This window comes from Pygocentrus nattereri, chromosome 9 (assembly GCF_015220715.1).
Source record: "Pygocentrus nattereri isolate fPygNat1 chromosome 9, fPygNat1.pri, whole genome shotgun sequence".
In the NCBI taxonomy this organism is placed as follows: domain Eukaryota; kingdom Metazoa; phylum Chordata; class Actinopteri; order Characiformes; family Serrasalmidae; genus Pygocentrus; species Pygocentrus nattereri.
The window spans coordinates 17258705-17285095 of record NC_051219.1 but is presented as its reverse complement, the minus strand read 5'-3'; the positions used below and the strand labels follow the sequence as shown (position 1 = coordinate 17285095).

Below are 26391 nucleotides of genomic sequence, written 5' to 3'. Positions count from 1 at the left end.
ATCTCAGTGCTTGAATTATTCAGACATTTTTGAGATTCCCACTTAAGTATGGCACAAAAGTCCATGTAATCGTTAGAGTCACTATACATACGTTCACTCTCTACTGTTAATAATACAGGTGTCAAAATACAGCGTTTTACTTCAACTGTCTAACATATAACCTGACTACCATGTCAGGCATGTAACACCAAATGTCAGTGTAGCTCAATCTTTGCTCAGACAGCAGACAGTTCTGAGACAATCCTGGCTTTCATATGTGAGTTTTGGGTGACTGGGCAGATGTTAGGCATGTGGTTCAGAATAGGGCCAGATGCTGTGCAGCTGCATATGAATTTGCCTCATGTCTGTATTTGTGGGCCAATTCTGGTATGAATGATGTAGACCAACACTGTAGTTGGGGCAGATTTGGGCCACGTTTGTTAGTTCTACTCACTTCATACTGCATGGACCAGATCTGGGACCAGGACCCAGCCGTATACTGGGTGCCATAAGGATGTGGCCCCCAAGTGAGCCATTCGAATTAACTGTGTGGTACATGCATCCTTTTCATGAAATTGTTTCTAACATGTGAAGTACACTTTCAAAAGATATGGCCCTTTAAACGTTCCTTAGTAAAGGGGATAGCTCTGTCTGGAATCAGGATTTGTGTATAGAACTATCTCATACTGGTGAAATGGGCCTTCCGATCGATGGAGAATGTGTTGTATACGGTTCTATCTAGCACCTATTTAAAAAAAAGCTCTATATAGTACCAAAAAGGGTTCTTTTATTGTTATGACGTCAAGCTTAGAGAACCATTGTCAAAAAGGGTCTATATAGAACCATATACAACACGTACTTCATCAGTCTGAAGAAGCATATGTAAGCATTAAATAGTTCTATACAGAAAGCGCGATTCTACACAGGGCCATTTCCTTTACTAAAGAACCCTTAAAGATCTTATTGGAGGTGTTGGCTAGTTTGTAGTTTTTTTATTATGTATTAATGCCTGCAGCACTTGAAGCTCCAACCTTGCACCCTAGTTGCGCAGTCACACTGCTGGCAACCACTCAGGAGCTCGAGGCGCACCAGCGTTGCCAGTATGATCGGTGAAGAGCTCTTCTGAGGCGCTGTGATAAAACCCGCCGAGGCAGCGGCGCAGCGGTGGTGGCTGGTGGCTGGTGAGGGAGGGATTAAAGCATCGCCATCCTACAGCCTTTCTGTCCGCTCCCAGACTTCAAACTGTCACGCCTACTGAGCCTTCACAGACCTGCTGGAGCGAAAAAAAGATGACTTGTTCCACGACTTCTTATCTGGAGCGGCACAGCCTGCCAGTTTCCTGAACCGAAATCGAAAGGCGCCCACAGGGAAGTTTTGATTTGCAGTTTAGGTCCGTACCTGCGCCAGCAGGTGAGGAGAAGTCTGTCCGTCAGTCCGACAGAAACCGCCGGGACCCTCAGGGAGGCCGAGTCCGCTGGCCGGCTGTCTGAGCTGAGGAAGGTCTGGGTTTCTGGAGGTCAGATATTAGTCCCGGTTATGAGCGCGCGCTCCCTGGCGCCCCGACGCTGACGAGGCTGCGAGATGCGGGCGCACGTGCTCCTCCTGCTTCTCCTCAGGTTCTCACAGCCCGCCGCTGCTCAGACTCAGGAAGGTAGGAGATCTCTGAGGAAATAAAGTCGCTTATTATGAACACGGTTCATGACGCATACCCCGCTAGACTGAGTGTGAATGACTGCTTTAATGTGGCTCTTTAACGGGCAGAGTGTTTAATAGTGAACTACCTGTCAGACTCTGGAAAAGCGCCGCTTTCCTCCAGAATGAGACTGACTGTAAGGAGAAGTCCACCCGTTTTTTTTTAAAAACCTCATAATTCTATTATGGTGATGTAAACCAAGTGATTAACAGCGGTTTGGTGTGAAGTGGTTCATTGTAGAGAATCGGGCTCTGATTTCTTTACACTGGTGCTGATAGGAACCAGGGGTCGCAATTTTACAATATAGCCATTATATGTATTAACCGAAACCACCAGTGACCCTACGCATGCCCCCCGAGTTGTTATATGTAGTGGTGGTGAAGGTAAAATCATGGGAAATCTGAAAAAAAAAGTTTTCATTGGGGACTATTTTACCTCACAACGCCCTGCTTGTACCCCTCCGCCATGTAAGGGTCATAAAAAATGTCTCAGGCGTCTGGCAGTGCATTTGTAAACATTTCAAGTGATAATGTTATATAAGACAGCTTTTACTAAACTTTTATCAAACTCTTTAGGGGAACTAGACCGATTTTTCGCAAATTCTGCATGGTTAAATGGTTAACATGCCACTCAGAGTGGTTTGGTGTGAAGTGCTTTGTAGAGAAACTTGCTCAGAATTGTTTACAGTGGTGGTGATAGGAACCAGACGTCTGAGGAGTTTAACGCGTCTAAAAGTTCCCGTATAGAAAGTTACTAGTCAAAATGGTTATTAATACATTGCCTGGTGTCTGAGACACTGATTTCTTGCACAATTTGTAAGACAAAAGTTTTGGTCTAAAACGTATTTTAATCTCTCTCATGGTGGAGAGATACATGAAGAATGTTCTAGGGCAAAATAGTCCCCAAATAAAAGTCTTTTTACCACGTTCAAAACTATTTTACCATCATCAATGGCACGTTTAGGTTCACTGGTGGTTTTGGATAGTAAATAAAATGGCTATATCTGTGTTTTAGACATTGCGACCCCTGGTACCTGTCAGCACCAGTGCAAGGAAAATCTGTGTCTAAGTTTACCTACATAGGAATAAACTCATGTCACATCACTCTGAATGGCTGTGATTATATCTTATCCACTCGATTATGGAGAAATTTGGAACAATTGGTGGAATTCCCTTTAAGACATCTGATTCCCAACATGTGAACAATTCAGGCTCTTTCACTTTGTTCACATCTTTACCATTGAATTATGCAGAAATGTTGACAAATTTGGAGGATTTCACCTTTAAATGACCCTTTAGATAACAAGCTTGAGATATTTGGTTCCCTTTTCAACAACATGTGAATAAAATTTGTACTTTTTGGTTATAAAGGGGGTAAAAAACTTTTTGAAAACCTGACAGAATCAGTGAAAATGTAACTTCAGTTTGGATTGTGTCGATTATTCTTTTCTCTTATTTTTTTTCTCAACACAAGACTCTACATAAGTGAGAGATTTGGGAGCTCTAAATCTTACATTCTTTATGATAGAGTATAAGGACGCCTATTTAATGGAAACATTGTCCAACTGTTGTCTAAAAGTTTTGCGAATATATGCTGAAATGGACTTGTAAGTGCCTTCTTTCTCCCAGACATGAATAAAACTAGTATATTTATATCTTCTTCCCCACTTACGACAAAAGGGAGTGAAACGTGTTTTGAAAATAGAATCCATCGTAGAATGGAAATGTACCTTTAGTTTGGTGTACATACACTGTGATTAGAAAGCCCTTGTTTGTATTCTAAACCTCTTTCCAAGAGTTACTATTTCCACATGAGGCACTATTTCCACACCACATTCATAGGTCAAAGCTATCAGAGATAACAAGATCTAAATCTTTATGGGCCTCTCATGAATATTTCATGACAGATCATAAGCAGGTGCATTTAGTGGGAAACCTTTCATGCTATGGCTTTTTCTCTGCCTCGGCCTTTGCCTTTCCTCTTTCCTCACCTGAGTGGGTGTCCTCCAGCAGGTTAGTATTATTCTTAGCTCTGACTCATGGGCCTGAGAATCTGTGGAACTTCTCAAAGTTCACTTGTACCTGCCTTTGGTAAACTCGTGTGAAGAACAGGTATCTTATGACCTCATACAGGTCAGAGATAAGAAAGTAGCAGATTGGTTACATGCTGTCCTGTGATCTGTGCTCTGCTTAGATGTAATCACTGGGTTTTTCGAAGGATAACAGCAGCTCAAGGTATTAACTTCCCCTGCCGTCTGTGTTGGACACGGTGTGGTTGATAGGCACCATAAAAACCCATTCAAGAATCTGTTTCAACAACCGTGCAGCCATTATCTCCTTCTGTTCAAAGCTCATAACAGTTTGTGTCAATATGGCAGAAAGCATGAGTAGACTAAGCTGTAGGGTTCATTAGTGGTACCACCCAGGAGTGATTCATTTCGAGAGGATATATTGACAGTCCTAGAATGATTAACCCAGCCTCTTCTTAATCATCCCTCGCTCCTTGCACGAGCAAAAAATGCTCTTTTTCCCTCACGGAACTTTGCCTCTGAGAATCGCGGTGGGCATTACTGCGGTGTAATCAGCATCCCTGATTGTACTAATATGTCACTTATTTTGCTGCTGGACACAGCTTGTCACTGGGCTTGTAAACCGGTGCAGTGTAAGCCTGTATTGCCCCACCATAAAACAAAACTTTAATCAGACATGCCACTTAAAGCAATAGCACTAAGGCCTGCTAAGAGGTTCAAAATGATAGTTGTAACTTCCTCATGTTTCATCAGTTTGACAGCACAACAAATTTGAACATGTCAACAGAGTTGAGCAGAATACTTTGAAAAAGTACTGATGGCTAAATACTCAATACACTTTTCTAAATGTATTCAGTAACATATTCCATCACAGTACATACAAAGTAAAGTATTCTGAATTAATTTAGAAGACATATTGTTAAGGCAGCTGGTAAAAACTCTGCTGTTGTTATTTTTATTTCATTTATACTAATACTCCTGAGATTTATACTGATACTAACACTGAGATTAATAACTGATCATCACATTGATTTATCAGTCTACTCAGGCTTTAGAAGAGCTCCGTAACAGTGAGATTAATAACTGATCATCACATTGATTTATCAGTCTACTCAGGCTTTAGCAGAGCTCCGTAACAGTGAGATTAATAACTGGCTCACCATATTGATTTATCAGTCTACTCAGGCTTTAGCAGAGCTCTGTAACCGTGAGATTAATAACTGGCTCACTATATTGATTTATCAGTCTGCTCAAGCTTTAGCAGAGCTCTGTAACCATGAGATTAATAACTGGCTCACCATATTGATTTATCAGTCTGCTGAAGCTTTAGCAGAGCTCTGTAACCGTGAGATTAATAACTGGCTCACTATATTGATTTATCAGTCTGCGCAAGCTTTAGCAGAGCTCTGTAACTGTGAGATTAATAACTGGCTCACCATATTGATTTATCAGTCTGCTCAAGCTTTAGCAGAGCTCTGTAACCGTGAGATTAATAACTGGCTCACCATATTGATTTATCAGTCTACTCAGGCTTTAGCAGAGCTCTGTAACCGTGAGATTAATAACTGGCTCACCATATTGATTTATCAGTCTGCTCAAGCTTTAGCAGAGCTCTGTAACCGTGAGATTAATAACTGGCTCACCATATTGATTTATCAGTCTACTCAGGCTTTAGCAGAGCTCTGTAACCGTGAGATTAATAACTGGCTCACCATATTGATTTATCAGTTTACTCAGGCTTTAGCAGAGCTCTGTAACCGTGAGATTAATAACTGGCTCACTATATTGATTTATCAGTCTACTCAGGCTTTAGCAGAGCTCTGTAACAGTGAGATTAATAACTGGCTCACCATATTGATTTATCAGTTTACTCAGGCTTTAGCAGAGCTCTGTAACCGTGAGATTAATAACTGGCTCACCATATGATTCATCAGTCTACTCAGGCTTTAGCAGAGCTCTGTAACCATGAGATTAATAACTGGCTCACTATATTGATTTATCAGTCTACTAAGGCTTTAGCAGAGCTCTGTAACCGTGAGATTAATAACTGGCTCACCATATTGATTTATCAGTCTACTCAGGCTTTAGCAGAGCTCTGTAACCGTGAGATTAATAACTGGCTCACCATATTGATTTATCAGTCTACTAAGGCTTTAGCAGAGCTCTGTAACCGTGAGATTAATAACTGGCTCACCATATTGATTTATCAGTCTACTCAGGCTTTAGCAGAGCTCTGTAACCGTGAGATTAATAACTGGCTCACCATATTGATTTATCAGTCTGCTCAGGCTTTAGCAGAGCTCTGTAACCGTGAGATTAATAACTGGCTCACCATATTGATTTATCAGTCTACTCAGGCTTTAGCAGAGCTCTGTAACCGTGAGATTAATAACTGGCTCACTATATTGATTTATCAGTCTACTCAGGCTTTAGCAGAGCTCTGTAACCGTGAGATTAATAACTGGCTCAACATTTAGATTTTTCAGTCCAATCAGGCTTTAGCAGAGCTCTGTAACCGTGAGATTAATAACTGGCTCAACATTTAGATTTTTCAGTCCAATCAGGCTTTAGCAGAGCTCTGTAACCGTGAGATTAATAACTGGCTCAACATTTAGATTTTTCAGTCCAATCAGGCTTTAGCAGAGCTCTGTAACCGTGAGATTAATAACTGGCTCAACATTTAGATTTTTCAGTCCAATCAGGCATTAGCAGAAGACTCATTGTTTGTAAAGAAACCGTTTATTCTTAATAGTACATCTTGACATCTTATAAAAAGTCAAAGGTAACTGTGTTCTGAATACTGCCTATGTAAAATGCACCTCAGACTGAATACAGATACTTAATTTCTATAATCTATGTGTGAATTCTGAGTACAAATCAACTCTGCGTGTCAAACACACATCCCATTCAAAGGTTCTTAATGGAACCCAAAGTGGTTCTTCGATGGCATTGCTCATAAGACCACTTTATAATGCCTATATTGTCTATATATTCTATGTGCACTGGTGCACATGTTCATCCTGAAACATGTCTTCTCTGTTTCACGTTGTGTGTCACCTGTTACGCCCCTGTTAAATTCAAAAGGACAATTAATTAAACTGTGTGCTCAGTGTCTGTATGTTTGCTGATAATCATCATGAGGGTCTGTTTGCTCTTCCTCCCAGATTCTTCCTGCACTCTTATTCTTGTTCTCTTCCTTCATGTGTTTCTTTGAGTCTGTCTGTCATTACTGCTCATCCTGCACTCTGATTCTTAGCTGGTAGTGACCTTTGACTTGAATGAGGAGTGTGGATTGCTGGATTTGACGCTTTATTTCCTGTGCTCCTGCCACTCCCTCACTGAACTAATATTGACTCTATGAATGCATGTGACGCTGTATAGGTACTTTTGAAAACTGCCAGTTGTGATTATATGTATAGTCGTGCTGCCAAAATTTGGGCTGGTCAGCTGACATGTTTTGTTTATTTTCTACAAGAAAATAAGTTAGCCTAACACATCTTCTACAAAGGGCACACTTTTTCCATTTTAATGGACAGTTACTGTGTATTTACTGAATATTGAAAATATTAAAAATGAAAATATTAAAACTTTTGCATACACCTGTATGTCATAACTGCGTTTATGTGCATGTCTTAAAAATAAAGTTTGTTTTAATGTACTTTCAGGGCAAAAATGTCCTGAAAAGGTGAGAGAAACTGGGCTAACCTACAATATAATTACTTTGAAAAATATCTTGTTCCATTAACTTCCTTTTAGAATTTTTTACTTCTCCTGTAAAGTTCTCCATTTTGGAGATTTGACGTTTTTGTCCCAACAGTGCCAATATGTATAATACATATGGGACAAATATGAGACCTCACACCCTGGCCAGATATTAAAACAAATGTGTGTGTATTTGTGTTAAAAGAATGTGTGTGGCTGTTTTATTTATTTATTTATTTATTTAAAGGTATTTCATTCACTGCTGACCGTTCAGAGTAGTACTGATTTAAAGCAGGGCTGCTGTTTTGACTAACCTGTCATGAGATGATGTAAAGACCTTAAATGCCTAACGTTCAAACTGCTTTACTGCATTGAGCCTCATTCCAATAAAAGTTCCCCCACTGAGTGATCCATGAGCTATAGAGAATTATGGGCAGTGTTGCCGTTGAGGCTGCATAAGTAGTGCAGTGAAACGTAAGAGTGGCCACTGCTGCAAGCAGGACCATGAAGAATGGGCCAGTGTTGGCAGTGGGCAGTGGGAGCAGGCAGAGAGTGGCCACTTTTAGATGGTGTCCCTATCTCTTCCTGTCGCCCGCCCCTGCTCCTTCTGTTGATAGACTGGTGCCCTCACACTCGCCCTATTGTGTGCTGCTATGATCTCAGCCCTGCTAATGCAGACACACACTCACTCTCTCACACACACACACACACACACTCACTCTCTCACTCACACACACACACTTGTTTTCATACAGTGTCAGGATGTGGGGTCATGCATATGTGCCAATGTGTAAAATATGATATGCATAAGAGAAGGATGTGATGAACTATTATAACCCATTATGATTTCTTTACAGTCTGATGGCTGATTTTTTGGGGCAATTTTTATTAGCTTTTTTTTTGCCTCAAACTGTAGGGGTGAATAAACACATGGCACACTAAACTAGTTTGTATTAGTGAGTCACATTATAAATAACTTTATTTGCTCTTTGATGAGCCAACATGACATTTAAATTCCTTAATGAAAAATCTGCATATTTAAATTACATTAATCAATAAGGAATGATGTCGTAACAGGCAACTTGTTGTTTAGCACAATGAATCGTGAATGATTATTCTATGATATTGTGGTAGAAGTGCAGCAGCAGCACTCAAATACAGTGTAAGCGAGCTTACCTGCCGAACCTTATGCATATCCTGACACGCAATGAAGCTGCACACAATCAAAATTAAAATAATAAATTGGATGATTGCGAATATCTGTTATTTCTGACCTTTGCTGATTCTCATGCACCACTAATCAGTACATATTATAGCAGTTAGCATTGTTTTGTCTGGTTTTCCTACAAACCTACAAAGTCATTACATTTTCCTCCTGAAGATATATGGAAACACACACACACACACACACACATACAAACACACACACCATTGGAAATTCACATTAACAGACTGCACATTTATATCAATGTGACAATCCTAAGCTTTGATTATTACGAATGCCTGCTTGAGTCTCTGAGCCAGCCAACAACTCCAGTCTCGCAACATGTAATCTAGAATCAGAAGCATTGATAGAGCCATTGTACTCTTTCTGATGTCCACATAACCAGTCACTCACTACCATTTTATGTCCTTCTATGCAAAAGACATTTCAGTTTTCATGTCTGTTATAAGCAATTTGCTTGGCATTGTCTTACCATTATGATAACGTTTTTCATAGATCAGAGTCACTATTGTGAGCAGAAGTGAATGTTTTCCTACAAACAGCTGACAGTATTTTGCAGCTTTTGTAACAAAACCTTGTGTCTGCAAAGTGGTTGCTTTATAGGAGAAGGGGCAAACCTTTTCAACTTTAATGTACAGTTGTATGTAAATGTTTGGCTGCCCCCGGTCAAATTAAATGTTTTGTTGATTTTCAAAGTGAAAACAAGGGATCACATCCTCTACAGGGAACAGTATCATATAGCATTTTATTCATAGATTTTATTCAGGGACATTTCCAATATTCCAAGCAGCATGAGAAATTAATTAACATAACAAGCAGCTGGTATTATGGGTTGATGGTAAATCTAATCACTGATTTTAAATACTTGATTTGTGATATTTTATTAGTATGGCATGCATACCAGCATGTTGTGCAATGTGCTTTGAATAAACAGTTCATTTGTTTACTAATGCAGTAATAAAACGTACAGTGCTTCCCTTTATTAAAATGCAGTCACTGTGATGCGCTCCATACATACATATGAGCAGGCAGCACACCCATTCCAGGATCCATCTCACACGCCGACGCACTGCGGCATGAGCAACAGTTAAGGCTGCAGACTTTGAGTGATCTTGTGTTCTTGTACGTGAGAGACAGCAAGAGAGAACGAGGGAAAGGGGGTGAGATCCAGCTTGTGTCTGCCTATTTACGATCAGTGTAGTGGATGGTAAATAGGCGCTAATGCCGAATCCTCCCTCAGGCCGATGACCCTGTTGTGGTACCACGGTTGATTGATGCTGTTTTTGCTGTTGTTTGATTGTAACTCATGGCTGTTAAAGCACATTGCAAGTCCTTGTGCTGCAAATATTGGCCTGTAGCATTCCTGTGACCCCTTTCACCTTTGATCTCTCCTTCACCATGCCACTGACCTTGTGTCTGTGTATGTGTGCAGAGAAGGCTTTGTGCAACTTCAAAGTGTCTGTATTCATCTCATTTGGGCCTTTTTTGGTGCCATTCTCTAGTTTCATTGGAGGAATTTACAGCTGGGCATGTATTCATGCTGGCCAACAAGTGATAAGCCAAAGAACTGGGCATTAGATTGGCATATTTATAGGTCATTGATCTCTGTTTCACTAGAGTTGAAAATGGAAAAACAACAACTCCTTGCTCTTCTGGAGTTTGATGTAATATTAACCTTAAATGTTCAAAACTTACCATTCACTACCCAGTCAAGGTATGGAAACCTGGAAAGCAAGCTGCAAATCCCTTCAGTTTAGCCCCCCCGCCCTTCACACTGAGGTTATAAGGAGTGTTTCAACTTTAACTCTATTTGGTTTGAGGCATAATACAAGGCTGCCAATCAGAGGAGAGAGATCATTTAAATATATGGATCCTAAATGTCTGTAACAAAAACAGTCTTTTTAATAAGGGACGAAAAAAGGCTGGGAAATGGTCATGTAAAAAAAAAGACTACTGGTTTTGATTCATAAACTCACACAAATGTTGTACGTGGACATCAAAGGGAAAAAAATCCTGAAATGGTAGAGAAAAATAGGAATGGGCCCTTAATATAATCTGTATAAACTTTACTGTTTTAATTGCAATAATGATAGTTTAGTACAATGACATAAACGCATTTTTTATTTTTTTCTGTCAGTTTGCCTAGGTACCTCAAATGGACTGAGCTCTACGAGGGATCCTGCTCAGCATTACAATAACCTGAACGAACGCTACAACAACTGTGAAATCGTCATAGGCAATCTGGAAATCACTCAGATGGAGCGAGACTTTGACTTCTCTTTCCTAGGAGTAAGAAACCTTTATTCCTCATATATAATAAATTCATAGGCAGTAGATCTGAATGATATTTTGAAAATGTCTTGTTGAAATATTTTAAGCTTTTGCGAAAATCATAAATGTACTCAGACAACTACTGGAGCTCATTATTACTCTGGCAATAGAAAAGCTGCTGTTTAGAACAGGAAATTTAGGATGGCGTTTTGCCAGTTTGAACAGTACCTGTCTGACTGCATTATCCAAGTGTAAAGTTTGATGGAGGGGGGTTTATTATTATGGTGTGGTGTTTTTCAGGAGTTGGGCCCTGCCCCTTAGCTCCAGTGAAAGGAATTCTTAATTCTTCAGCAGACCAAGAGATTTTGGACAATTTCATACTCCCAACTTTGTGGGAACAGTTTGGGGACGGCCCCTTCCTGTTCCAACATGACTGCTCACCAGTGCATAAATCAAGGTCCATAAAGACATGGATGAGCGAGTTTGGTGTGGAAGTATTGACCTCAACCTCATAGAACACCTTTGGGATGAATTAGAGTAGAGATTACAAGCCAGGCCCTCTCATCCAACCAACTTAAGTGTCTGACCTCACAAATGCGCTTCTGGCAGAATGGTCAAAAATTCCCATAAACACACTCCTAAACTTTCTGGAAAGCCTCCCTAGAAGAGTTGAAGCTGTTATAGCTGCAAAGGGTGGGCCGACATCATATTAAACCCTATTGATTAAGAATGGGATGTCAATCAAGTTCATATGCATGTGAGGGCAGACGAGCAAATACTTTTGGAAATATAGTGTATATATGAGACGCAGTGTCAATACAAAGCATGAGTGCCTTAATGTGAGTGCGTTGCCAAGATACATTGTTAAGGACATAATTACATGAATGTTGTTAGGGGCGAGATTGAGACAGTAGATGCACGGTGCTTTATTGCTACCTAGGCTTACTACTCTAGCTGATGTTAGCTAGGTTCAGAAACAGTGGAAATAAGTCCAATAGCGATTTCCCTCTGCTTTTTTAAAATAATAAAATGCTTGCTTATACATGTTTTGTTGCTCATTTTTATTTTATTTGTCTCTTAATACCAGAGTTATCAGCTAATTTCATCTGAAGTAATGTTACTATTTTTTTAAAAGGAAATCTGTTAAAATAGGATATTGAATATGTAAATTAGTGGAAGTGCACCCTTCATATCATGCAAAGGCCAGTAGAGCTGGTACATTCCATTGAGCTTCATGCACACATCCTTGATTGCTTTGCCCATGTCCACAGCGTATCCGGGAGGTGACAGGCTACGTCCTCATCGCCACAAACCAGTTCAGCCAGCTGCCACTGGGGCAGCTCCAGGTCATCCGTGGCAGCACCCTTTACGAAAACACCTGGGCCCTGTCCATCTTCCTCAACTATGAGGGTCAATACGGCCTGGAGGGCCTGGGCTTCACTCATCTTACAGGTTAGGCCAATCATATGGGCAGATATAGAACGAGAGAAAGAGAGAGAAAGAAAAACAATTAAAGTGAGAGAGCATATAAATGAAGTGATATCCAATACCCCATCCAATCCTGTAACAAATGTAACTGTAAATGTACTTTTAGATGCTCATCGTTAGTCTTGAATCAAGAAGCTCATTTAAAAACTTTATAGTTTTTAAAGTAAAAATAAAGGCTCTGTATTGGCTCAAGGTTTAGGGTTCGGAATTGGTATGGAAAAATTGATATTGTGCCATTTCTAGTCTAAATGGTTTTTTTAGGATAATTTTAGTTGCTTACTCTTTTAGAAGTACTAGAGATAACTAGAGGATATGCTCGCAATAGCACATCATTGCTGAGATTGATAGTAGTGTTAACATTTGTTTCTCTTGCAAATGCAAAAATGTTTTCCATTCTCATGTACAGTCTTAGCAGCTCATCAGTTGTGTCTTCCACCGTGCATTAAAAAGTAAGGTAGGACACAGCAGCTGTGACATCACGTGCACGTTTTCGAGTGTGTGGGAGGATTTTGGAATCTAGTGTCTTAGCAGAGTGTGTGGACACACCCGTGACCACGCGGAGAGCATAGTGTACACCGATCAGGTGAATGGGAAACACAGAGAGCGGGCTGCCTGTGTACGTGTGCATGTGTTTGTGAACACCATTCCCACAGCACACTTCTGATTTACTGGCACTGAGTGCGTGTTGAGGCTAGTCAAGACTACTGGCAGCATTGCGTGGAAAAGAGTCATCATCTTTTTGCTGTTCTGTTGCTCTAGCTCATTCCAGGAACTCCACAAATATCTGATTATTTCACTGTGAAATAAAATAGTCCTGCTGTTTCATTTGTCAGATTGATTACTGTAGTTAGTCATTTTGTTACAGGACAAAATGTTTTACATTACACTTCACGCTATACACAGTCACATGCAAAAATTTGAACAGCACTGGTTTTTACATACTTTGTTTTCTATATGAAAATATGTTTACAAATCCTCAGAGAGTACACTTAATTACGCTTAAATTTTAGTGCACAAGTTCTGTTATTTGCTGAGTTTAACATATAAAAATGTGCAGGAACTTTTGTGTATTCTGAATGGATTAAATTCAGCAAATGCATTATGCATTAATATGTGCAGAAGTGTATTCTGTGTAAAGGATGTGTACTTGTCACTTAGAAAATTGCCAGGGAGGTCTCAGACTTTTGCATACGACTGTACTCCACTGTACAGTCTTCAAATTCTATAAAATTTCTCTCTCAATATCTCACGCATTCTCCTGACCCCTAGAAATCGTGTTTATCATCAGTAATGCCATAATGTAATTAATATAATTATTTTTAAGTATAATTTTTCTGTAACAAAGTCAAAGAATGAAAAACTGAATGTAAATGCAACTAACTGCATATCTCACTATGCATTAACTAAGGCCTAATAGTACTAACAGCCCATGTATATTCACACACTTTAGAGATCCTGATAGGAGGAGTACAGATTGTGAAAAATAAGCATTTGAGCTATGCACCCTGGATCAATTGGCAAGATATTGTGAGAGACAGCAATGCCCGCATTGAGATCACTGACAATGGCAAAAAAGGTGAGTATGTATGTTAGTGACCTCACTGTGTTGCAAACCATATTCTCTTGTTTATTTGTTTATTTGTTCACATTTGGGTCCTGTGTGCATTTGCCTATAGGGCCATGTCATCCTGACTGTAAAAGCTACTGCTGGGGACCAAATAAGGATCAGTGTCAGAACCGTGAGTAGAGAAGCAGTTACAGCAGTGCATCAGGACATTTTAACTGTCAGAAAGATTTGCAAGGCCTCAGTGTTATGAATCTCTCTGTAGTGCCTCAGCCTAATTTACCTACAGTAACATGCATGGAATGTCTATCTTGTTATAAGCCCATTTGGAGTAAAGTAGCTGCATCCACCCTGACAAAGTGACATATATTCTCGCTAACTGCCATCTCTGATCTGTGTGTATTAGTGACAAAGACAGTGTGTGCACCGCAGTGCCATGGCCGGTGTTTTGGGACCAGTCCTCTAGACTGTTGTGACACAGAGTGTGCAGGAGGCTGTACAGGACCTCTAGAAACTGACTGCTTTGTAAGTACTATCTCTTTTCTATCTGCTCAAAGATGTGGTTAACCTTTCTACATCGCCTCATAAGATGGTGCAATATCAGTCATTGTCCACATTCGAGAGGGATTAGTTTTAACTAGGTAAGGTAGTAGACTGTAATTGGTTGCCAGCAAGATCTGTCATTTTAAGATGCAAATCTGTACTGTCCATGGTTTTATACATCTTTTACACAAAAATAACTCTGTGGCTGAACCCACAGTTCCCTCAGTATATGCAGGCCTGTTGAATTTGACTTCATGGTGATATAATAGCAAAATGACTTTACTAATACTAGACATGGCTGTGTGCTTAGTTGTTATTGTTATTGAATGTGGCACTTGTACAATGTAGATGTGTACATCCAGGCTGTGACTTTTTTATTGTGAGCTGTTTGAGCTAATTAGAAGAAATGAGACAGCTATTTTTCCTGTACCAATTGGACATTCAAATGCTTTACAAATTACACTATAAAGCCTCAACACGTGAATTGAATGCAACTTGAATGGTGCTTTAGGCACCAGAAACTGCTGTACAGTGCTGTACAAGCTCTCTGCAATGATCTAAACAATAACATTCAGACTTGTAAAGGCAGTTGAGCTGTTGAGAAGCGTCTGAATATGCATGCTTGTCCTTTGACTCAGGCGTGTCGACACGTGAATCATTTGGGAGCATGCGTGCCTCACTGTCCCCAGCCGCTCATCTACAACAAGCAGACGTTTCAGCTGGAGCCCAACCCGGATGCCATGTACCAATATGGATCAGTGTGCGTGGCTAAGTGCCCTGGTGAGTACCAAGGGTGAGCAATGCGGCAAAAATATAACATCATGATACTTGAAGACATTTTTGCTTCACACAATACATTTCTGAAGATTGCAAATGGTAAAAATAAATTAATAAAACAAGGTAATAGAATAAATGGCTGACATCTAATTTATACAGTTGGTCGTTGTTTACAGGTCTTGTAGAAATTGTTCCAGTAAGTTTGCTGACATTGACAAAACTCACAATACTCTTGTTATACTCAGACTTAGAGGACAGAATATGCATTTCCTCATCTTTATCGTTAGAAAAATAATTTAATATAATAATATAATATAATCATTGTATTTCCTGGTCACCATGGAATGCACATACGATAAGGGGCAGTGCATTCTTAAACCATTAAACAATGTGGTCAGACCAGGGTTGTTTCACTTGCTATGGAATGAGAGGCTTTTGTGTAATGGAATGATTTAGACAATGCCCTCATTAAAGGAGCACTTCATCTATTATGGCTAATGAAGATCACTGTGACCAGTTCATTTTGTGTAATGCTAAGTGATCCTCAGTAGATTTCAATCACTATAAGCATTCTATGTTATCATTTGGGAGTGAAGTGGTTTGTTAAGGAGTCTGCTAAGAGGTAATGATGTTTCACAATGGAGAGAGTGGCACAGCAGAAGCAAGGAGCTCTGCGTCAGCACTGCATGTCAGAAGTGTCGTACAGCATCTAATTCCAGAGATATAATGTATATAAAATTTAAATATAGATAAGATTGAGTCTTTCTGTCTATTCCTAAAATTTTCCCTTCTTCTGGATGTTGTTTAAGGCCTTGCACATCAAGCTTCGTGTCCATTAGCACTTGTAAAACTCAGAACAGCTCAAAGATTTGTGTAATGTAAAAGAAATCTGCATTGAATAGGGTTGTAACAATGTGCAAAATCCATGATACAGTATGTATTTTGATTTTTGCAACAGGATACATTTGAGAAAGAGAATTAAAAATACATAATTTTTTTTAAGTTCAACTGCTAAAATAAGAGTGCAGCGCCTGGGAAAACATGCATTGTTTTACAACCTCTGCATCGAAAAAAATATTAATATGCATAGCATATTAATATGCATAGCAGTTGTCTTTAATCTATTATAATTAAAAGGGAATTCCACCAGTTCCTGAAAGATACTCTGTAAGGTAATTCTTAAGACTTAAAAACAGATTGAGTTGTTTGATATGAATCTGAGTTGGTAGTTTTTCCACAATTAATCATTTTAAACCAAATCTCAACTTATAATGTAAATAAATTATGCATACACTTTCAAAAATCGGTGGAATTCCCATTTAATCAATTCATACATGTTCTATGGATTTCTTACAGAAGTACTCACTGTGTCCGCAGTAGATTTTGAATGCAGGATCCTCTTAGTGTATTTCTTTCTCTCGCTCTCATAGCTCACTTTGTGGTGGATGGAAGTGCGTGTGTGAGTAGTTGCCCACCTGATAAAATGGAGGTCGAGAGGAATGACATTAAGCAGTGTGAGCCATGCAACGGTCTCTGCCCAAAAGGTGAAGAGAGCCCATCCACCCACAAGCAGACTTTGCACACAGCCACAATGTTTGACATGCACTATGGCTTATGGTTGGTATGAAGTGAAGTAGATTGAGGTCATATTGCCTTTCATAGATGTTCTTCTACAGTCAAATGGAGTGCGCTGTACATGCTCATGACCCTTCAATAAGGAGGGCTTTTTTATTCAGACTTCTCTTTTGACTGTTATGGCACAGAGTGTCTAATTCAGCATGTTTTCTCTTTCTCACTCTCTGTCTGTGGTTCTGCAGTGTGTGATGGTACAGGTGCCCCTGACAGACAGACTGTGGATTCTAGTAATATTGACAGTTTCATTAACTGTACTAAGATCCAGGGCAGTCTACACTTTCTTGTAATGGGCATTAAAGGGTGAGTATTTATCGTCGTTGAGCATTAAGTGTTCTTCTTCTAATGTCCTAAGGCACCAAACTGTTTGTAGCTGCTTGTCTGAAAAGCAGGAAAAGCAGAATGTCATTTAGTTATTTGCTGCAGCAATAATCGGAAGGAATTCAATGTAACCTCATTCTTAGATGATTTAGAACATTGTCTAGCAGTTGTTAGAGGAACTGTGCAGAGACTGATTCAAATTTTGTCCTTACTTTTGTATGAACTTAAATTTCATCAAAAAATAACTTTAAATAAGGTGTATAACCATAAACTGGCTTAAAACTGCTGCTCAGAAAAATGACAATGTGCACAATGTGGATGGAATAACACATAATTTACAAAATCAAAGGCAGATGTTTGTCAAATGATGGTAATCCTTTGAAAAGATACTACAGTTTAAACTTTAAATATGTACTATGGCACCTGTCTCCTATTTCCCTTACTCTTTCCTTTCAATCATTTCCTCCCTTCCTCCCTCGTTTTCATTATGAATAATAATTGTTTAATCATTGGCAGGTGCGTATGAATATGCATGTAAATGTTTGTGTTTATGTGATTGATAGTCAGTATGTTTCTACATTATGAACACTGGGCCTCTTTCAACAGACGTTCTTTAGAAGAAATTTCTTCTTAAAACCTACTTGCACAGTTTTCACAAACATTCTGACATTCACCAATGATTTCTTATGTAGGATTTGTTCTTAGGTAGGAACAGAATCTACACTCATTCAAGAGCACAACATTTTGTGGTTTAAGAACACGTCATGAATCTCATGTAGACTTTTTTGTAAAACCTCTCTCAAGAACAAATTTAATGAAACACTTAGGAAGATATTGGTGAATTAGGCCCATTGAATTGACTGTCTTTGCCCTGATGAAGGTGCCAAAAAAGGTTCTTCGCAAGCGATGCCATTAAATAGTGGTCACCAATCTTCCTCCTCAAGATCCTGCAGAGTTTAGTTCCAACCTGAGGCTACCACCCCCTTACCTAACATTGATGCATCTGGTCCAGCCAGTCAGTGATTTCTCAAGAAGTTCTTTAGCTGGAGCAGGTGTGGCAGATTGTGGTTTGGAATAGACTCTACAGTAAGATAGATCTCCAGGATCAGGGTTAATGGCAGCTGCCATAGAAGAGTGACTTTGGAATTCTCAAGAAACCTTTCAATTAATGTTTTTTTTTTCCTGCACACTTTTTCTGAATGAGATGTTTGGCTGTGCAAAAGCTCCACATAATGTAAATGGTCTAAACCAAATAAAGCTTTTATCTCCAACCACACATCTAAGCTGAGGACCATTTAGGAACAATGCTGGTGAAGCAACTACTACTACACTGGGAGTTTGCTATAAATAGACTGAAAGTTAAAAGGGCAAAATAACCTAAAACTACCCAAAGCACCTTGCACAGCATTTCACAATGTTAACTAGAACTGTTAATTATTTATAAGACCAGAAATAACTGTAGACAGTAGGGATGGAGAAGAAAGAGGTCATTCTCAGTACAAACAGTACTCATGAATGATTTCAGGAGAGGTAGTCCTGAGGCATTCTATTAAAGAAACTGTTTATGGTCATTTTTATACTACTCTGTATTTTGCAGGGATTCCTATAATAAAATACCGCCTCTGGATCCCCAGAAACTCAAAGTCTTCAGCACTGTAAGAGAAATAACAGGTGATAGTACTATATTATTTTGTTATATATTAGCATCGTAAGTTTATTTCTCTAGTTTTTTTGTATTCTGACCCTCCCTCCAGCATACATTTGTAATGAAACAGGTCATACTAAAGTTGTTTTTTCTGATTTTGTTTTTGTGTGTCCTGCAGGCATTTTAAATATTCAATCTTGGCCAGCAGAGCTCAATGATCTATCATTTTTCTCTAACCTCACCACTATACGTGGAAGATCACTCCACCCGTAAGAATTCATCATTTGTGTCTCTCTGTGATTTGTCATGTTCTTGTGTCCAACCATTTAGATTTTTTTTTTTAGAATTTCTGCTGTTTCTGTGTTGCCCTGTAGCAGCCTACTAATGCTGTTAGCATTACATGCATATGTATGTTTGTTTGTTAGTTTTTAACAGTCTTTGCATGCGACTCATCAGTGTGTTTTTTTTTTGTTTTGTATTTGCATTTTTATGTGTGTATGTCCATCCCATCTCACCATATCCACTCCCCCTAACTGTCTACCTACAACAGCACTAAGAGGTACGTAAGCCAATCTGCTCTAAACCCTGTGGCTGCACACAGCATGGCCATAGAGCTTTATAAAAATGTTAGAATCTTGCTCTTTCTCTGTCTCTTTCACCAACACATATACACACTAGGGCTGTCACGACTCATTCGATTAGCAATCAAAATAATTTGATTGCTGAATATGTAATACGAGTTATAATACGGACTAAAAATATAATTGCACTTAAGTAATCAATAACAAACCCTGCACACTCTTTAAAAGATTATAAAATACTTCACTGGAAAAAGATAAACAAGGAAGTCTTTCACAAGACTTCATCAGAATTGTGCAGCAAAAATGTCTATAAATGTGTGTCCATCAGGCTCTGAGCCAGGATTCCCATGCTGTGACTTTAATTCCCAGAACGGCTTTCCTGTTTGTTCAGCCCCAGTTCTAATCCTAGGAGCAGTAGGAGAAATCAAAATAGGCATTCCCAGCATGCAAACTGCCAACGATTCACTGCAGATTCACTAGAGATACATTAAAATTGATGATTTTTTTTGATTGAATAATTGTGACAGCCCTAATACAAACACACACAAATGTACAATTTCAAACATGGGTGTGTTTCTTTGGGTGTCATGTAATGAAGGCAATATGAAAGGGGGGTGTCTATTGCAAAATATGACTGATGAATTAACAGAGCACGTATGAGCAGAAGTTCAGACTTGTACCTTTGCGGGGCCATTAACAGGTCATGCAGCCAGACTGACTCTGCAGTGTCTGGCTGGGCTGCCAAGAAGCATTGCCTTTGAGATGCTTATTGTTGGAGACGCAACAGACAGTTCCTCCAGGATAATCCCCCTGACTGTGTCTGTGTTTTTTTTTTTTTTTACACCACGGTTCCATGCCTCCATGCCATTTCTCTCTCTCTCTCTCGCTCTCTCAGGCCATTCTCTCTGCTGGTGATGAAGGTGGACTCTCTCACATCTCTGGGTCTGCGTTCTCTGAGGGAGATTAATGATGGCAGTGTGTATATCAGTAATAACACTAATCTGTGTTATCATCACACCGTGGACTGGTTGAAGATTTTTACTACCCCACGGCGCCAGCGCAGGCTTGCCTACAATGATATCAAGTTCAATAAACCCTGGAGCCAGTGTGGTAAGTAGAGGGAGTAAGTAGCAGTTTGAACTGCTTCTACTTTGGACTGTTAGAATAGATTGTTTCATAATTGTTTATAATAATATTCACTAAAATATGTGCTCATCTTTTGGACAAATATGTTATGAAAAATCCACAAAAAAAGGGGGCTCCGAAGTGATTCAACTCATGCACCTTATCATGGAGCAATTGCTATTTTAAATCCTTTGGCCAGGAGTCCAAAAAAGAGCATATTTGACTGTACTTTGAGATAGATCTTTAATCGAGCCTAAACGTTTAGTCTGGGCCTCAACACAGCCCAGGAACCGTCAGCCCACTGTTACCCAAAGTGCCAAATAAAGCCTGACAGGACAGCACCGTTTACCATGTACTGACAATAATAGTAGTTCTCATGCTGTGCAAGGCTGATAGAGCAGGATGTTAGCTTCAGCTCTTTAATCCTAAAATGCTATGTAGAACACATTACATGTAGCATATTGATCATCACATAAGAATACTTTTCGCCGCACAAGTTCAGCAACCTTTTGGCTGCATTAAACTAGTCTCTTCTGAGTTGATTCAGTGGGTGATCCCAGTATGCCCATCATGTCAGGTTTGGATAAATATTTCAAGCTCTACTTGGAGTGGAAAGAATGAGAATTGGGAGAAAGTGGAGGAAAACAGAAAAACAAAAAGGTGTATTGTTTTTGTTGTCTATATTTAGCAAATAGTTCCTCCAGTCATATTGAATATAATTTTTAAAATAATTCTGATTCATATTAAAGTAATCCAGCCAAATCCGTTTGTGGTGAAAGTTGTGATTCAATGATGCATTGACTCGTTTGAATAATTTCCGAAGCAATTGAGAGCAAGAGATTTACACTCATATCGGCAAGGGTTTCGTCTTGTACCATTGCATGTTCAGCGTCATGCTCTTTTGTTTACAGAGGCGGAAGGTGATGTGTGTGACCCGCTATGTTCGGATGCAGGATGCTGGGGCCCAGGACCTGAACAGTGTTTGTCCTGCAAGAACCACAGTCGTCATGGCACTTGTGTGGCCCATTGTAACATCTACTCAGGGTCAGTCTGTGTGATTGAGTTTTACTCATAACATGGCTTACTTCTATGTGTGTGTTTGTGCTACTTGGTATGTGTATCAATAAGCATGTAAAATGAACTCCTTTAAAGTTAAAGTAAATCGAAAATCATAACACATCCTTCAATATTGTGGCATATTTGGCTTCTAGAACTGAAACAATTACAGAAATAAGTGAAACGGAAGATTTCACTAGCTCGAAAACCAATTAAAAAGTTTGGGACTTTCATCAAGGGATGCTTTTTTTGATCAGGCCGAGTATGAGTACATATTTTAATATTCACTGATACATGGTCTGATAGCATATACTGAGTCACTTTCTTAGAATTAAGTAGTTGTTAGTGTAAATGTGTGCAGCCTTAACAGTTAAATTAGTAAAACCTAGTTGAGTTTAAAATAAGTGCATTAGGTAGCTGTTACATTATTTACCTTGGATTGAGTAGCGCAGCATAGGCTCCAGCAGACCCCCTCCATGACCCTGAAAGAGTACACTCGGCTTACGTCACAGCAGGTATCGGAGGGTTGGCATAAGGGAGGGCAAGTAAAGAAGCACTAGTATTGGTATTGATGCTTCCCTATAGTGACTTTAATGATCCTATGTAGTCTAGTTTTGCTTAGACCACTGAAAATTAGTTTTCATCAAATCATTCAACACTCGGCTTTTCTGCTGAAGTCTCAGGAATTTATGAAATGATAGACTTTTGGCAGTTATTTTAATTCTAAGGGTTAGGGTTAAGGATTCTTAACCAGAGAACTGAACTGATAAGATATAAAAGGTCCATTTTGGTTTCATGGTGGACTAAATTTCACAAGTGCAACCTTAAAGTCAACTAAATTCAAAATTGACCAGTCGGTTTATGTTCCTTGTCATATTGAGCATGACTGGTACTCTCATCAAGCAAACACTAGCTCAGAGGCCACATCTCACTTGGAAATATATCACGATGTGGAAGGACAATACATGATTTCCAATTCACATTGACTTTAAATGAGTTCCTCTTACTGAAAGGGTTGTGTTGCCATTCACTAGTATAAGTCAGCATTATTTAAAAAGCAAAATGAAAGTTGTTTTAGTATTCAAGCAAACCAGAGTGGCAAATAAAAGAATAATTTACCTGCTACAGCTGGGAGTTAATTTCAGATGGTATGAATACATTTAAGTCTTGATCTTTTTTTGTGTCAACACGTCTCTGCATGTGCGGGTGTTCACAGGGAGACACGGGAGTTTGAAAGGAAGGGGGGTGAATGCCGTGCCTGTCATTCTGAGTGTCTACCACAGGAGGGGAAAGCTACCTGCAGAGGAGAAGTATTTAACATTCACTCTTTCATTATCATTAGTTCATTATTTGCCAGTCAAATAGTTTATACCAGTTACACAGAATGACTCACACCACTGTTCATTCTCCTTTTATGTTCCTCTAACAGATTTCTCGTTTCCCTGTCCATGAACGGTTTCATACTGCATCAAATCTAGTGTTGTCAACTTAAGAACAGTGTAGATTTCTTTAATGGTAATGCTTGGAGGTGATGCTTGTGATATTAAACACGGTAGTTTTGAAAGTGTATGAGTCACTTTCTGTTCCCTTTGTAGTCGATGAAATAAGACCACCTCCATTTGTCCTTTGATGTGGTGACCATAATTCAGATTCCACACACGCTAAAGAGCAGTGGATTTTCCACTGTTTAGATCCACACTGTGATGCAGGCTGTTTCTTTCGCAATTAGTGGTCATCTGCTCTTTGTTTGACCAATACATTTGTAAACATATGCCTTTTCGAATCAGCCTTTGGGCCGAACCAGAAAAAAGAGCACAAATAGATAGCTGTTGATGAAGTAATGAGGAGGATGAGGATGACAATGAGGATGAGGATGATGACAACATTGGGAACAAATGTGTTTTAATAAAAAATATTCCACCCACACACTCTCTGTGTAATATCTGTCGCTGTGATGCTGCAAAGGCCTGCCAAACTGGCTTTGCTGCCTCTTGGCTTTCAATCTGCCTATTACGTAAATAGTCACTAACACACTGACTGGATTGAGAGGTTTTCTGTTTTACCTGTTTACTTTAGCGCAGGTGCTGACAGAACTGCCGTATTCAGTGAAATACTCCTATCTTTCCACCCCCACCCTCTTTCTTTCTCTATTTGTGTGCTTGTAAGGGAGCAGATAAATGTGTGGCGTGCTCTAACCTGATGGATGGCCCTTACTGTGTGTCCTCCTGTCCTAATGGAGTGGATGGAGAGCGGGGCCAGGCTATCTTTAAGTACCCCAATGCTAAAGGACAATGTGAGCCCTGCCACATCAACTGCACAAGAGGGTGAGGGTGTGCATATTTTATCTCAAACACAATTTAGCCTGAACTAGAACAATCAAATATATGTCATAGCAAGTAGTACAACATCACTGCTGTCGGAAGAAAACCTTATATCTCCATTTTCGTCATTTTTCAGTTTTTGTCATAATTTGAAAATGCCTGTTGTTCTTTACATTGTTTATAAATTTCATGACTTGTATTTAAAGTGAATTAGGTTTTTCCTTCTCCTGTAAAGTTCTCATTTTGGAGATACGAGGTTTTCTTCTGACAACAGCAACATGCTGTTCTTAGGGATTCTGCCTAATCTGGCAGCCCTTCCCAAGCTGCTGAGACCTTTTCAACATTTTAATGAAACAATGTATTCTATAGTAAGCGAGAGAGTGACCATGTTTTTAATTCTGTATGACATGACCTATATGATAAGTTTTTATGTGAATGGCATAAAAAACTCAGTATCTATTACTAGCTCTATTATGGAGCCTCGTAAGTGCCTTTATGAAAGATTAATTTTGCATTCCCTCTTTTTGTATTTACTCACAACTTTACTTGCAAAATCGCATTGCATTTGCGAGTGAACGCAAATTCATTTCAAAGGAATGCAAAATTATTTTGGGGCAGCTCAAAACATTTGCAAGAGGATACAAAATTATTATATGGGAATGCATTGTGATTTTTTTAAGCACAGCCCCTTAATGGCTCTGTATATCTGATTATTACAGCGCATTTTAGTAAAATTCTGCCAAGTGACACTTTGCTCTCTTGTTTCTGTACAGTGAGCCTGTATTACTCTACATTTTCTGTATCTCAGTCTTTTTTAAACAGGAAAATCGTGTGGGTTAACACCTATAGGTATTAATAATGAGATAAGAAAACTTGGGAGCATGAGAAAAAATTTTAAATGCTCTCTCTCCTTTATGTGAATGTTTCATGGCAAAGTGGACCAATAGAAATCTCGAAGAGCAAACATTTCTAGTGTTTTAATTAACATCAACACCAGGGTTATCAGTGTACTGATTTGTTGTTTGCTTTTTCTTACAGATGCACTGGCCCAACTCTAAGAGACTGTGTGAACCCCAACAGAGTAGCAGACAGGTCAGTGGCTCCCCCTGGTGATGACAGACACATGTTGCAGCCATAACATTTTCTTGTCATAATTTGCTACGTTAATTTTGCGTCTTCTGTCTCTCATTTCTCTCTGTCGCTGATTTGGTGTTGTTTCAGTCCTCATATTGCAGCCATAGTGAGTGGAGTGCTGGCTGGTTTAATCCTGTGTCTGGCACTGGTGCTGTTCTCGCTGCTGTACCACAGAGGCCTTGCCATCCGCCGCAAGCGAGTGCTCAGGAGGTACCTGGAGAGCGGGGAGGTGAGACAGTACAGCTTCATCACAGACTGACAGAGCAAACAGTTTTTAGCTCATCTTAATTACATCTTTCCTGAGCTAAGCTGATTGTCAAATGCATTTAGTTTTACAGCAGTTTGGTGATTTTAATTTTGGATAAAGCAAAGGCAGAGAGAAATCAATACATTTTGAAATATGCCTAGACAGTTTATATACTACACATGTCCAGGAAAATAATGATGATTTGACAATCAGCAAGTGTGTGCAGATTCATCTGAGGCAGATTCGTCTGTGCATGCTCCATGCTCTTCAAACACATGAGAATAGATTCTAGATTTTTCTTCATTGAGATGATGTTTTGAGGGAAAGCAGTGCTGACTTTTTGCAGTTATATCTTGTGATCTAAATAACATACACATCAAATGTGTTTATGATGGTTATTTGATGATCAACCAGTTTTGTAACTCAATGCAGTGAAAAGTGCACACACATGTATAGCCAGCAAACTCAAATGGCTATAGCTTGATCTTGCGTATTGTCTGTATCCTGACCTCTTCTTCCACAGTGTATTGAGCCACTGGATCCAGGTGAGAAGGGGACAAAGGTTCACGCTCGAATTCTCAGACCTTCCGAGCTGCGCAAGGGAAAACTTCTGGGATCTGGAGTCTTTGGCACTGTCCACAAGGTCAGACCATTTTCGTCTCTGAAATTAACACACTATGAAATTAACACACAATTAACACGCTAACACACTGAAATGAACACATACAAGGTATGTGTGCTCTATGTATATCAAAAGGCCAGAACATCCTATACATACATAACTTTCCTCAACAAAAACAAATGTTGGTGAGCCATACCTGGTGAATTTTGGCAGATGTTTTCCATCATTCTTATTGGTTCATTTGCCTTATCAGTTCTTGTTCTGGAACAGTATAAAACTGACAGCACAAGAATGTCAGTGTGTGGTGGCCTTACATTTCCCTGGCCTTGGAGTCTGTTTCGCAAGACAGTAGACAGGCAACATACAATCTAATCTAAGTAAAGCTGCCTTGTATCAGTATGTCATCAGACTATGTAGTTATTTTTCTGTCCTTGCT

General features: G+C 39.4%; 1 protein-coding gene across 2 annotated transcripts in view; it reads left to right on the top strand.

The window, feature by feature from the left end:
- Window positions 1-1163: 1163 nt before the first annotated feature.
- Window positions 1164-26391, top strand: part of erbb3b (erb-b2 receptor tyrosine kinase 3b) — a 31691-nt gene continuing 6463 nt past the window's right edge. Inside the window, exons 1-19 of one of the 2 annotated variants that reach the window (XM_017694290.2) lie at window positions 1164-1630; window positions 10766-10917; window positions 12171-12351; window positions 13838-13963; window positions 14064-14126; window positions 14358-14476; window positions 15133-15274; window positions 16702-16815; window positions 17089-17206; window positions 18822-18895; window positions 19048-19138; window positions 19420-19428; window positions 20346-20560; window positions 21487-21619; window positions 22848-22941; window positions 23798-23955; window positions 24991-25044; window positions 25174-25315; window positions 25857-25976. In XM_017694290.2, the coding sequence (XP_017549779.1) occupies window positions 1561-1630; window positions 10766-10917; window positions 12171-12351; window positions 13838-13963; window positions 14064-14126; window positions 14358-14476; window positions 15133-15274; window positions 16702-16815; window positions 17089-17206; window positions 18822-18895; window positions 19048-19138; window positions 19420-19428; window positions 20346-20560; window positions 21487-21619; window positions 22848-22941; window positions 23798-23955; window positions 24991-25044; window positions 25174-25315; window positions 25857-25976 (2175 nt within the window). In that variant the 5' untranslated portion in view covers window positions 1164-1560. The remainder of the gene's footprint in view (window positions 1631-10765; window positions 10918-12170; window positions 12352-13837; window positions 13964-14063; window positions 14127-14357; window positions 14477-15132; window positions 15275-16701; window positions 16816-17088; window positions 17207-18821; window positions 18896-19047; window positions 19139-19419; window positions 19429-20345; window positions 20561-21486; window positions 21620-22847; window positions 22942-23797; window positions 23956-24990; window positions 25045-25173; window positions 25316-25856; window positions 25977-26391) is intronic. The other variant, XM_017694291.2, reaches the window with a different exon arrangement.